Source organism: Simochromis diagramma, unplaced genomic scaffold (genome assembly GCF_900408965.1).
Source record: "Simochromis diagramma unplaced genomic scaffold, fSimDia1.1 OVJJ01000302.1, whole genome shotgun sequence".
Classification (NCBI taxonomy): Eukaryota; Metazoa; Chordata; class Actinopteri; order Cichliformes; family Cichlidae; genus Simochromis; species Simochromis diagramma.
This window is the reverse complement of record NW_024386792.1, coordinates 1,010,127-1,024,256: the sequence shown is the minus strand read 5'-3', so window position 1 is coordinate 1,024,256 and position 14,130 is coordinate 1,010,127. Positions and strand designations below refer to the sequence as shown.

The 14,130-nt window shown below is 41.6% G+C and overlaps 1 protein-coding gene across 1 annotated transcript; it reads left to right on the top strand.

The window, feature by feature from the left end:
• The first annotated feature begins 1,178 nt into the window (after positions 1-1,178).
• ern2 (endoplasmic reticulum to nucleus signaling 2) lies at positions 1,179-12,450 on the top strand. Its single transcript, XM_040023691.1, has 24 exons — positions 1,179-1,523; positions 2,329-2,446; positions 2,539-2,572; positions 3,115-3,187; positions 3,288-3,360; positions 3,477-3,599; positions 3,680-3,781; positions 3,989-4,048; positions 4,163-4,379; positions 4,912-4,990; positions 5,153-5,303; positions 6,166-6,317; positions 6,401-6,589; positions 7,727-7,880; positions 8,054-8,161; positions 8,329-8,419; positions 9,143-9,332; positions 9,422-9,518; positions 9,658-9,857; positions 9,982-10,129; positions 10,388-10,515; positions 10,751-10,874; positions 10,989-11,056; positions 11,165-12,450. The coding sequence occupies exons 1-24, from the start codon at positions 1,434-1,436 to the stop codon at positions 11,345-11,347; spliced, it is 2,952 nt and encodes a 983-aa protein (XP_039879625.1). The 5' UTR covers positions 1,179-1,433; the 3' UTR covers positions 11,348-12,450.
• Positions 12,451-14,130: the final 1,680 nt, after the last annotated feature.

The following is a 14,130-nucleotide window of genomic DNA, read 5'->3' as shown; positions in this document are numbered from 1 at the left end:
TGTGTTGTCCTTGTGTTGTCATCAAGAGTATGGGAATCCTGAGGACATTACAAGGGTTAATTCCAACTGGAAAGGATCTGATCAGCGTGACAGTGATCACAAACACACCTGACACAGCAGTAAAGCATACCTGAATAAAAAAACACAGTGGAACACTATCAGTCATTGATTGACCTCCCTGGAGCCCGGACCACAACATTACTGAAGCAATGTGGGATCATCTTACCAGAGGACAGAAGGTAGCCAACACCCAAAGAAGAGTTTTGAATGTCCTTCAAGAAGCCCAGAGAACTATTCCTGAAGATCACTTAAAGAAATTAAAAGAAAGCTGCCTAAGAGAGTTCAGGCTGTTTTGAAGAATACCAAATATTGACCTACAGGCTACACAGAATTATAACAACTGCCTTATATACTGTATTTCCATCTGTTTTTGGATGTTTAAAAAAAACCCCACTGCATCTCTTTCCCATTTTCCAGTAATGAGACTAAAGATGATTTAATGGTAATGTATGATTCAAAGCCAAACTGAAATTAGATACTTAAAAACAACAACAACAACAACAAAACAATGCCTTTTTATTAAGAGTTTTTCCTTTATACATATACACAAAAAGAGAGGAAAATGATTACAGATGATCAGCACATTCGGGGTAATTAGCCCGTACACTTTAAGGTTGTGAGATAAAAAAGAAAAAAGAAAAGAAAAAGAAAAAAGTGAAATAAAGAAAAAGAGAGAAATGTAAACATAAATATAATATTTCCCCAGATAACATAATCCCTGCAAAATAATCCCATTCATTCCCACCGAGGTCAGATACCTTTTTTTAAACTAAAAAATAACACAGTATTTCCTTCCCTGTATTAAAGTGAAGTGCAAGTATAATTCGTTATATTACCTAACTAAACGGACTTTCCACCACTGATAGGTGTGTATAGGCTTTTTTGGGCGGGGTGCTGAGAGAGAACAAAAAAACAATGCCTCCACTACTTTCGATTGCACAAAGACCCCCTCTTGTTGCGTTTACACCTGCCCTGTTGTCTTTTTCCACGTGTTCCAGCCATTTCCACAGTCCCTCCCCTTCTGCTCCAAATATCTCCTCTCATTGGTGTAGCTTCCTGTCACTCAGCTGGGGTAGGTCTTTGAAAAGGGCCCGCCCACCTGTCCGCTTGACAGTTCGTTACTGACGTCACCGAATCCGTCCCATCACGGAAATATGGAGTAGTGACAGGAGATGTTACGCTGCGTTTGTTATGGCTTTAAAGCGGCACTTCGAGCTTTGAATGTTCGTTTTTAGTGGCTGTCCGCATGGATCTAGCGATGTTAAACGCCCGTGGTTAACTTACGAACAGTGGCTGGCAGGTGCTGGAAATGGAAAGAGACTTCGACCTCTGTTTTTAGTTCAGTACCGTCAGTTGTTCGTTTATTAAGAGCCATGAAACAAAGTGTTTTAGGGGTCATGGGGGCTGTGGGGCGCCTGATCCTGTCTCTTCTCCTGCTGTCGTTGGAAGGCAAGCTGGTTCAGGTAAACTTTGAGTTGTGTGGCGCTTTCTGCTTCTCTTGTTGTGAACACTGTTTTTGTGTTTCTATTTATGCCTAACGGAACTCCTAAATGGCATGTGTGTCTATTTCAGGCTCTAGCAAAGTTGCGGTGATATGATGGGACTTTTAACGTCTTTAGCTAGCTAGCTAGCTCACTCGTCAGAAGAAAGTTAATAGTGTGTGTGTGTGTGTGTGTGTGTGGGGGGGGGGGGAGAGAGAGAGTCAGCTTAGTTTGCCTGCTTCACTTGTACCTCTGCTTCAGGTTTACTCTCCTGCTAATGTATAAATATGGGAGAGGTGGACTCTCAGACACAGTCGAAGGGAACTTATCTCGACTTAAAGTGATTTAACTTTAATCTTAACATAAACTAAACTTAAAGGCAGTCAAGTCCCCACTTTGGTTAAACAACTGTATCTGCCCACAGCGTGAGTAATACAAATACACTTAGGTTAACATACACACCCCTCGGCATATGGTGTCGAGTTTTGGAGGGCAGGGCAAATAAGGATATCCTGCTAAATCAGGAACACAGTGCACTTATTGAGTAGAAACTCACTGCAGGCCATTACAATCAACCCCCTACCCCCCAGTGGTGGACCTCACACACACGCACACACACGCACGCACGCGCTATGCTGAAATCTTCGACACATGACACGACTGACCTCAATGTCAGACAGCTGTTCTAAAGTTTCTCTCTCTCTCTCTCTGTGTGTGTGTGTGTGTGTGTGTGTGTGTGTGTGTGTGTGTGTGTGTGTGTGTGTAATTTCTTCTGGCGACCCTTCAGGTTGGTGGGGTCAGATCAGTCACCCTTCCAGAGTCCCTCCTGTTTGTCTCCACTCTGGACGGTAGTCTGCATGCTGTCTCCAAACAGACAGGAGACATCAAATGGACTTTAAGAGAAGGTCTGTACACAAAGAGTCAGTACTGTTTACTCTGTTGTATTTAATTATTTTTAAAAACATGCATCATGAAGTTGCTCTTCTAATTCTTTCAGACCCCATTATTCAAGTTCCTGTCTACCTCACAGAGTAAGTAACATAGAGACACACAGACATGGGGCCCTGAGTACCACTACTCAGAAATAAAAGCTTAACTTTCCTTAAAGTGTCACTGCTTTTCCGTTTTTGTGCTTTTAGACTTATCTCAGGAAGAGTGAGCCACAAGCCTTATCGTCTAAATGCATAAACAGTTTACATAACTGTGGAAATTCTTCATCAAGTCTTGTGATTGCCTTTAAGCAAAGCATGGATCACACCAGAAAATCCTGTGTTAATAACAAACTCCAAACCTTAGTTTAAGACAAAGCTGATATAATTAAGTTTGAATCATATATTGATAGGGCAGCACGGTGGTGTGATGGTGCCCTTTCTGTGTGGAGTTTGCATGTTCTCCCCATGTCTGTGTGGGTTCCTCCCACAGTCCAAAGACATGCAGTTAGGGGGGTTAGGTTAACTGGTGATTCCATATTGCCCATTTCTATAAGGAAGTTGTGTTATTGTTGTAGTTGTTGTATAGATGTTCTCTTTTTTTGATAGTGATTCATTTCTAAATTTGTGCACATTTCATTTAGACCAGGTTTTCTCCCAGACCCCAATGATGGCAGTTTATATGTACTCGGTGGAAAGCACCAGGAAGGTTTGATGGTAAGGATGCTTGTTTGTGTTATATTTCTTATATTTAAAAAAAAAAAAAAAAAAAAAAAAAAAAGAACTTGTTTGATTTATTGTATTGATAAATCTGCAGAAACTGCCTTTTACCATCCCTGAGCTGGTACAGGCAGCTCCCTGCAGGAGCTCTGATGGGATACTCTATACAGGTCAGATTAACACGTTGTTTTTTTTTTGTTTTTTTTTTAATCACCATGTGTGAAACAGACTGTCATAAAAGGAGACGCTGACCTACATCGCTGCTGTTTGTTAATAATCTTCGCAGGTAAAAAGCAGGATGTGTGGTTTGTGGTGGATCCTGAAACCGGTGAAAAGCAAACCAGTTTAACAACCTCCACCTCCGACTCAATCTGTCCCAACAGTCCCCTGCTCTACATTGGACGCACAGGTACGTCTGCACAGGTGGCTGCACCCGCTCACGTGGCTGAGGGTTGAAGGTTGATGGGCGTCACTGTTTGTTTTTCCCAGAATATGTTGTTACCATGTTTGATACAAAGACACAAGAGCTGCGATGGAACGCCACGTACAACGATTACTCTGCTCCGCCTTACGACGAGAAGCAAGACTACAGTACGTCCCTGCACGCACAATCAGTTGCTGAGTGTGAATACAGTTGTTTTGCCAGGATTATTGTGACATTGCACAAATGTAACTCATGATTATCCATTATTGTGTATTTTGATACAGACTCTAGGTTATTTTTTTACATGTAAACAGCTGGTTAAAATGATCCCAGACACTTCCAACACTAACCTGTTGCCTCTGGTTTCCTTATAGAAATGGCCCATCTTGTTTCCAGTGGTGATGGTCTTGTTGTGACAGTTGACAGAGAGTCAGGTAGGGGGAGGTGTGTGGTTTTACCCCTTTGTGAATATTTTAACATCTCATATGACTGATGTGTTCCTTAACAGTCATATTGAGGGTTCTAAGTCCCGTATTGTTGTTTTCCAGGTGATGTCCTTTGGAGTCAGAACTATGGGTCTCCAGTGATCGGCGTCTATCTGTACTCTGGAGACTCGCTGAGACACGCCCCCCACCTGTCCCTTGCAATGGAAACACTGCGTTTTCTCACATTCTCGTCTGCTGGCAACCAGGCAGATACACACTCCACTTTGAAGTGGAGCTATCAGTTTGTGAAGGAGCAAGCCACTGCACAGACTCAGCTTGTGTAAGAAGAATTGTGTTCACTGAAGAATAGAGGATTGTTTTGTTCAGTCTCTGAGTTCCTTATTGATTGTTATTCATGATGATCTAACCAGGACTCGGAGAAAATGCAAAGCATGTGCTTCAAATGCAGATGATGACAGATGACAGGGACTCCTCATAACTGGAGTTAACGTGCAGCACAGATACCAAGATCTGCTGAGTGTTTCTCTCCATCAGAATACCACCAGTTATATTATCACGTATTAAAACCCAGTTGCTACAGGCAAAAAGACGAGTTGAGGGGAAAAAAAAGATGGAATGAAAGTCTCCTAAAAAGCTGTGAAACTGGTTCCTGGTCTATCTTAACTCCTGAAACCAGAGGAGACCCTTATTTTCAAGTCTTCATTTCATCTTTATTGGATAGAGACAGACGGGAAAGAGCGTATGATGTTTTAAATTGCTACACAGTCATGACTCTCATTTGATGCACAGTTAGGTTCATGAATATTTGGACAATGACTGAATTAAAATAACTCAGCTTTTATTTCCTTAAGGCCCACTCTCTATGTGGGAAAGCTGGACTCCCACCTCTATGCTTCGACTTCTCTTGTGCACCACGGAGTCTCATTAGTGGTGCGTTCAAATATATAGTTTTAATATCCAAACATCAGCACCCACTTTCCTCTAATATCATCATCTGTAAACGCTAAACAGTGTATCCAGTCAGCTGATGATTGAGGTGATAATGGGGACAGTCCACTCCTGACTCATCTGTGCTCTTTGTTGCCACGGCAGCCTCGGGGACTGACCCTGGCACGGATCGACGGTCCACTGACGGCTGAGGTGACGGTCAGAGAGAGGGGGGAGTGTGAGATCACACCATCCACCGATGTGCGCTATCCTCCGGGGAGCATAAACAGCCAGAAAAACCACTGGCTGCTTATAGGTAAACGTGTTCAAACACACAGACAGCTTTCTTTATTAAAAATAAATAAGTTCTTCAGACACTAACCAACACAAATGACAACATTTGTATTAATGAAGTTATTGTCCAGAACTAGACAAATGGCTGCTGGTTTGTATTTCTGTGTATTTTTTAAAAAAAAATGCTGACCTGAACATAACAATGACACCTTGCAGAGAAAATTGCAGTGAAGAAAAACGAGTAGTGAGCTGCAGGCTAACCTCACAGGCACAAACTCAGAAATAAAAGTGTTGACATAAACGACGTTTAAATCAATTAAAAATAATAAAATGAAGCGTTAATCGATTCACAGAACGCAACATGAATTTGTGTGTTCATTTGCTTCTTTATTTATTTACCTTTCTGCTAATTCATCTATCCTTTACTCAAATAATTTGCATGCTGCTTCAGTATGCAAATGAGTGGGCTGCTATCCAAAGAGTGCAATGGGGTCAGTCTTATGCATATTGTTTGGCTCACAAATGTAATGGCTGCCTCCACTTGTTAGATCGCTGGAGACCTAATTAATCTAGCCGAAAACAACACTGTCAGTAAGGAATGATTAATGAGGAAAATAACTAATTCAGTACAAATGTAAACAAATACACAACCATGTCAAAATGGAGATATTTATTTAGTGTATCATTTTCTAAGTTAGTGCATATATACTCTTGCTACATTGAATAATTATCTATTTGAGTATTTAAATATATTAAAAATGATATTCACATAAGCAAAAAACAAAAAAACAACAACCCACAAACAAGCAAAAAAACAACAAAAAACCCCACAAAAAACTTGTGCAGATGTAAATTTATTTGATCTGTGTGTTTTGCTGCTTCAGGTCACCATGAGCTCCCCCCAGTAGCCCACACAACCATGTTGAGAGATTTTCCCACCACCCTGCAGCATTCTGGTGAGGCGGTCATCCCCCCTCGATCTTCTGCCTCCACTGCCTCCCCGTTGTCCCCTGCCTCCCACTACCATCAGCGCTATGTGAGTCACAGCTTTAAAAAAAAAAAAAAAAAAGTAGTATCCTCATCATCTAATTCCTCCTTTTTCTTTCTTGTGTATCTCAGTTTAAAACATTAGCTGGCAGACATAGTGACGCTAAGGCTAACCAAGGAGGGGCTGATGGGAAGACATCAGGACAGGATCAGAGGTCAGCCACCGTGCTGCCTCTCTATGTGACTCAGGACCGTCTGACTCTGGCTGTCGTGACTCTGCTGCTGGGAGGATGGTTCGCCTTCATGTTCACATATCCCATCGTGAGTTTTTGTTCGTTTTTTGCTTCTTTTTTTTTTTTTTTTTTTTTTTTTTTTTAAAAGAATTAAATGAGGTGATCACTAACACTCCTTTCTAATCAATAATATGCAGTGTCACCCATATAAGCTTATGAGCATACTTAGTATGAACATGAGAAATGGGAGTAAACCGCTGCTCATTAATAAACTCATTACATGTTTTAGAAAGAAAAGCAAACTACAAAGGTGAGAATTTATGGTTTTGTCTGGGTGTCTGACAAAGGTGCTCTGATTTAATGGTGGCAGGTGGGATGCCCCTGTAAGTGACCTGTGATCGTCATTAAATCCAAAACCGTGTGATGGAAAATTCCTGCTGCTCCCAGTTTTCCTCCACCCACCTTGTTCCTCTACTTAAGTTAGAAAGCTGTGTTCCTATTCCAGCATGTCATTCATTGACCCTTAGAGAACAGAGATCATTGTTTCATCTTCAGCTGTTGTTTACTCATGCAGGCTTGGTAATGAATGGTGACAGTACAAGCTGTAATACTTTTTAAAATGCAGCCTCTTTTGTGTCTGCGTCTCATTTTTTGGGCTGTTGAAGCTCCCCTCAGCAGCACTTGGAATAGAAACAAATATGTTTTCTGGACTGGTTTCAGCCAGATACAGTAACTAAGCCTCAGGCTGTTATCATGTCACGCCACATATCATGAACAGGACATTCAGTTATTGCAGCAGGTTATTTGCTCAATGCCACTGTGTGATAGACACATCATATTTACAGCAAAGCTTATCCTCACAGCTTCAGTAGCACCTTCCTGCATGAATATGCATTTCCTAAGTATTGTTTTTGCAGAGTTTAATAGGCTACTAAGTGTATGTGATTGATTAGCAAAGAAAAAAGTATATTCCCCACTTAATCTAATAAATCATAGTTTGAAACAGCGATTATGGAACAAACTGCAGATAAAGTGCACATTTATTTGTTTTGTTTTTAAGCTTCTTTTAATTGGCTTATGTGGAGTTTCCACACTACTGAGACTGAATCGCAGTTGCCATGTTTTTGAGTGTGTGGACAGTTTACTAATCTTATATTTTCAGTACTGACCTTTTGAACTCAACCTTCTTGTTTGATGTGTTGTATATCGATATGTGTCTCTCCAGCGTGCAGCTCAGCAGTTGAAAGCTCAAAGACAGCTGGAGGAAGCCTTTGAGTCTCGTCTCCAGCGCATGCAGACCAACATGCAGACAAATACGCAGGCACAAACCTTGGTTTCTTCAGACCCACCTCCTTCTACTGATGCAAACATCTCAAGCGGTGTGTAACTTAAAAACCAAGTTCTCTATCACTCTGTGCTTGTGAGTGCAGTGATGGTGATGAGAAATGAAGAATTAATAAAACCTGTCATTATTGAGGCCCAGATTAACCTGGGCTTAGTATAAGTTTTAATACCTGCAAGAGTCTTATTCAGACTGTATATCTCCACCTAGACCCGTTGCCTGCATCTACAGAAGCTCCACCTAGTCCTCACAGTCACAGCAGCAGCAACACATCGCATGGAGATAAAAATGGCAAGAATGGACACAAACCCACAGCAGGTGAAACGCAGCATACTTGGCAAATTTGCCTCAAGATGCTTTTGGGTATAACAACTCAACAGAAAGCATTACTGGGGGGGGGGGGGAAATCACTGTTGCTCCTTCACCTTAAAGATGAGCTACATTTAGTTTTCCTTTCTTTATTTTTGTTTTTTTCTATTTCTCAGAAGAAAACAGTGAGGAGGTGCACGTGGGTAAAATCTGCTTCAGTCCCTCTGAGGTGCTCGGACACGGCTCTGCAGGAACGTTTGTCTTCAGGTACGATATGTTTGCAAGCAGAAAACTGTATCAGTGGATTTTCATGATTTTAAGCAAAAGAGAACTTTTTTTTTTTTGTCAAGAATTCTTCTTAAGCATATAAAACGTAGCACGCTGTTTTCAGTGCCCATCACAGATAGCACTAATCTTCTGTATGTTTTCCTCATGATTACGATATTAATCATTATCCTTAATAAGGATGAGGACGACACCTCCTCTGTACCCAAAATGATGAGTTTTTACACTTCAGTGTATGTCAATAAAGACATGGTTTGATGACCATTAGGATAGTTTGCTTATTTTATTTTTCTGAGGGTAGCTGCTTGGGCAGAGACCATTCTCACTAACCTGCATGCATCAATACAGAAACGCTCCAGTCAGGAAACAAAGGTTTCAAGGGTTGCTCCTGGTAGGCTGTGAAAACTAGTTAAAAACTAGAGAGGGAAGAAATGGATTCTAATGGATGTTTATCTGATTGTGTTTTTTGACTTTACTAAGGTCTATACTATAGCTAGTGGTGTGACTGGATGTGAATAGGAACTCATTCAAAGCTAAGGTGACCACAGGTTGAAAAACTTGACTCATGTCTTTGAAAATATTACAAGCACCAAAATACAGAGCACACAGATGTCAGTATTTCGTACTCCTACTCTCTATAACAGCAAAACATCGAAATCTTTTTGAACAACACACATGCACATAATCATGTTATGGGGATTTTAGGGGTAAATTTGACGACCGCCTCGTTGCCGTGAAGCGAATTCTGCCAGAGTGTTTCGAGGTGGCAGAGCGAGAGGTGCAGCTCCTGCGAGAGTCCGACACGCACCCCAACGTCATCCGATACTTCTGCACAGAGCGAGACCACCTCTTCACCTACATCGCCATCGAGTTGTGCACCGCAACTCTGCAACAGGTTGGCGCTACAGTGGACTGTCACTGAGATCTCCGCTTTGACTGTTAATTGAATTATCTCTATGACATTTTTGTCTGTATTCACTGCAGTATGTGGAAGATCCGTCCTCCTTTCCTGAGCTGAGTCCTATAACTCTGCTGGAACAGACCATGTGTGGCCTCTCACATCTCCACTCACTCAATATAGGTCTGAGACACACACACACACACACACACACACACACACACACACACACACACACACACACACACACACACACACACACACACACACACACGTATATTTACCTACACTATAAATAATTACCTATCCTTTATCCGTCTAGTCCATCGTGACCTGAAGCCTAGAAACATCCTGCTTTCTGGGCCGAGCGCACTGGGTCGGGTCCGAGCTCTCATCTCGGATTTTGGGCTCTGTAAGAAGATTCCCGACGGTCGGAGCAGCTTCTCTTTGCGGTCTGGAATACCAGGAACTGAAGGGTGGATAGCTCCTGAAGTGCTGCGAGACAACCCTGAAAATAAACCGGTAGGTTGCAAACATCTTTATAAAAACTGCTAAACTCTTCTCAATAATAAGCCAGGTTGGTCTTTAGAGTGAGAAGTACTTCATTGGCCTGTTGGTAAAGGTATTTCTCGTCTCATCTTTCCAGACAGCAGCCGTGGACGTGTTTTCAGCAGGCTGTGTGTTTTACTACGTAATCAGCAGGGGGCAGCACCCCTTTGGCGATGCACTGAGAAGACAGGTCAACATCCTGTCAGGAGAGTATTTGCTCTCACACTTTATGGAGGATTTACATGGTGAGTGTCTTTCACTCGTGCCTCTCTCCTTAGTAGGTCCTATGATGTGAAAATGGAAAACTGTCCATGCTTTCATACGTGAGCACCGTTTAGCCACCAGACTTTGAATTGGTGCATCAGTTCAAAGATGCTTTTGGCTGCAGTTTTTCCAATTACCTGCGTGAAATTGATGCTTTGATTGGCCTCTTTTGTAAACTGTGCTCAGATCACATCACATGTTACTAACCGGAAAACATTTATATTTGCCGGTCTTATCAGATGATGTCATAGCACAGGATCTGATAGAGCAGATGATCAGTGCTGAGGTGGAGTCACGCCCCTCCACTGGCTGCGTGCTCAAACATCCGTTCTTCTGGAGCCCCGAGAAGCAGCTGCTATTTTTCCAGGTGTGTTACCACAGTTGCTCTGTGGTCACTCGTTTATAGCTGCATGTAGACATTGAAATCTAATAATAAAATGATTACTTTTATTATTTCTACTTTAAACGTTCTACTTTACTGATATTGAGATTTAGAGATGGGCTATGAAAAGATGTTGTGGTGAATTTCTTTTGGTTTGCTTTGTGTTTGCAGATTCTGTGAGCAGTGTTATTTATTATTTCATGTCTATGTTTGTTTAAAGGATGTGAGTGACCGCATAGAGAAGGAGCCTGCAGACAGTCCAATTGTAGTCAGATTAGAAACTGCAGGAAGATTAGTCGTCCGAACCAACTGGAGGATGCACATCTCCGTGCCTCTGCAGACAGGTTTGCACACACAGACACACCCTCGTAGCTCTACATGCATGCTTAACATCTGTGCAGGACAATAAACCTGTAATGCTTTTTTTTCTCCCCCCTCCTCCTCCATGGGCGCCCCAGACTTGAGGCGGTTCAGGACCTATAAAGGAAACTCAGTGAGAGACCTGCTGAGAGCCATGAGGAATAAGGTCAGCCAGCATCACAATCATTAGATTCATGCAGAATTATCTTCAACCCACTTTTTATGTTTTTGACTTCTTTTTTATTTTGTTTTGTTTTTTGCATTTACATTACAGAAGCATCACTACCACGAGCTCCCACCAGAGGTGCAGGAGACTCTTGGTGAGCTGCCCGAAGGCTTCGTCGGCTACTTCACATCACGGTTTCCACGGTTACTGATGCACACACACGCTGCGCTGCAAATCTGTGCCCATGAAAGACTGTTTCACCCTTACTACCTACCCCCCAATGCCAAATAGCTTTCACAAGGCTATGCACTCCACATTTCATGTGCAGGGCCAAGTAAAAGAAATCCCTGACTGTACCCTGTTATTGCTTTTGTAAAGCCTGTGCTGTTCTTCAGGGGAAGTTACAGCTGCTCTGAAAATATTTTTATAGAACTTGGGGTTGTTTTATAGATTAATTTTATTGTATTTTTTATTTCTTCCCTACTTAAAGAATGTATATATTTGTATTAATAATAGGATATGTTTTTAAACTAGATCTCAGTCAAATTATTATTATTTTTTATTATTTTTTATTTTTATTTTCTCTTTGGGCTTCACTAAACCTAAAAAAACCACAGTGGTTATTAACTCTGTGAGCCAGCCTCAGTTTTTTCCAATGAGAGCTATGAGCATGTTAATGATACCAGATATCCAAACACGGACAGGTCTGATCCAGCACATTTCTGACCAAAGGAACGAACTATAAATGTAAACAAATGGATAAGAAATTTTAATACAGGCTAAATACAGCAGCCAAGGCCAGGAAAGTAATCTTAAATAATAAGCCTGTTAATAAGGCTTATTATTTACTGGCCCATCATGAAAGTAAATTTGATCACAGTGACAGTGTTGCTTACATGGTGTGTAAGTGTATTTTTGCTTTGTTACAGCAAAAAAAAAAACAACAGAATTTGAAGTCAATTATTTGCAAATCTCTATAGCTATTTGAGAGCAAAACCTTTGGCTTCTCCTGATTGGAAGGAAAAGCCAAAGGTTGTAGGTGATTGTTTAAAAACTGTAGACACTCTTGTTACCTGTGCAACAATGATCTTTCAGCATGATAAAGTATTTTTTTTAAGAGAATTGACTGGTCAGAAGGTGCTGTGTTTATTTGTGTAGAAAATAACCTGCCCTTGAGTACATACATTGTGTAGCACAAGTTAAAATCAAAGGTGAAAACACAGTGATGGCCGCTTTTATTGAACTGAAACCAAATGAAGTAAAATTATGATAAGTTATATTAACTACTGAAAATAGCCTCTCTGACAGTGGGGATAGTTTTACAGGTTGACAGAATCATGTAGACTGATGCATAATAACTCTGAAATGATTAAAGAGTGTGCTGAAGAACTGCAGCAGATCTCGTCTTCATGTTGTCAGCGTAGAGGTTTATAACTGGGTGTACAAACGTTGTTGAAGCTGTAGGTAAAGCACACACTGCAGATACTGAGGTACACAGTTACACAAGGCTACACACTCATGTTCGTGCTGTGCTTTCTTTAACTGTTCTGGAGACAGTGCCGTACCTGCATAAGTGAAGGTAGTTATACAGCTCCACCCAGGCATGTTGCCCACTAAAGAGAATACAGTGAATATCACAGTCAGACATCACTGACACACTTCATACGTGGGTAAAACTGTGAAAACTTGGAAGTTTATTTCTGGTTTCTGGTAGAAGACTTGAGGCCACACATCTCGCACGCCCATCCCAGCAGGAGAAGAGGGGAGGCCCCAGATTGGGTGCTCACGGCCAAAGGGTGAGAGTCCCAGCAGACCCGAAGCAACGGGCAGTTGACCCTGGTAGAGGCTGGCTAGCCTGGTACGAGTCAAAAACTGGTGCCCAAGAACCACCCAGCAGCCTCCCGATAAGAGGGAGGTCCAAGCCACCAGGGCACGGGCCAACAACCACACCAGAACGCACACACGCACATATGCGCACAAAACACTCCGACCATTCGCTCATTCACTCACACCCACCCACTAATGACACACAGAGAGACATAAAGACACTTTCACACACATTGACCCCCTGGTTTTATGCCAGGTACACCCATTTTTGTCTTCACGTTGAAGAAAAATAAATTTGTTCAAATCTAAGTTATTAAATTCTAACAGGAGCACTTGCAGCATTAAACTGTATACAGCACAGAGTGAGACATGGTGGAAAGCAAGACTTAAAGATGAAGAAGGTAAAGATTTTTTTTTTTTTACACTTTGTTGAATAAGCAAAGACTCGCTTCAGACATTTCCTTTTCTGATGTCAATTGTTTATCCTGGTGAGAAAATGTCATTCCTGTGCAGATGAATGTGCCAGAGAGGTACTTACCATTTGAAAATGTCAGTGGGTATAAAAAAAGACAACAAAAAAAACCTACTAAACTGACTTTGCTTCATTTTTATGTATTATTTTTATTATTTATTCAGAGTTACACAGTAAAAACAGAATCATTGAATCACAGTAAAAATGCTGCATTGTCTATTTTACTCCAGCAGAGGGAGACATGTGCCAAGCCCAGCTCTGATCATGTAAATGACTTTTCTTGGTCAAGGCTAGAAGTAAAGAGGAAGTCGCAGGCTTCTAAATTGCTGTCATGCATTAAACAGAATTGTGATTGTAGGGCGATCATGGCTCAAGAGTTGGGTGTTCGTCTTATAATCGGCCGGTTGTCGGTTCGAGCCCCGGCTCGGAGAGTCTCAGTCGTTGTCCTTGGGCAAGACACTTCACCTACCCCCTACTGGTGATGGCCAGAGGGGCCGATGGCGCGATATGGCAGCCTCGCCTCTGTCACTTGCCTTCACCAGTGGTATTGTAAAGCGCTTTGAGGGGTCCCGAAAAGCGCTATATAAATGCATTCCATTATTATTATTATTATTATTATTATTAAAGTTATTAAGTAACAGATTAAAGCTGTGTACTTGTGTATATGCGGTCACCGTCCAAACATGTGAAACTGTTCTCTTGCGTTCGCCTTGGCCTGATTAACAATCTGCCCTCAAAAACACATCCCGTAGAGCAGATAAGATGTCAGACATCA

Excerpts from the sequence above, each read along its gene's own strand:
- ern2 (XM_040023691.1), top strand. The coding sequence starts at position 1,434 with ATGAAACAAAGTGTTTTAGGGGTCATGGGGGCTGTGGGGCGCCTGATC. Across the intron at positions 4,049-4,162 it reads GACAGTTGACAGAGAGTCAG|GTGATGTCCTTTGGAGTCAG; the intron begins GTAGGGGGAGGT and ends GTTGTTTTCCAG. Across the intron at positions 6,318-6,400 it reads CCCACTACCATCAGCGCTAT|TTTAAAACATTAGCTGGCAG; the intron begins GTGAGTCACAGC and ends TGTGTATCTCAG.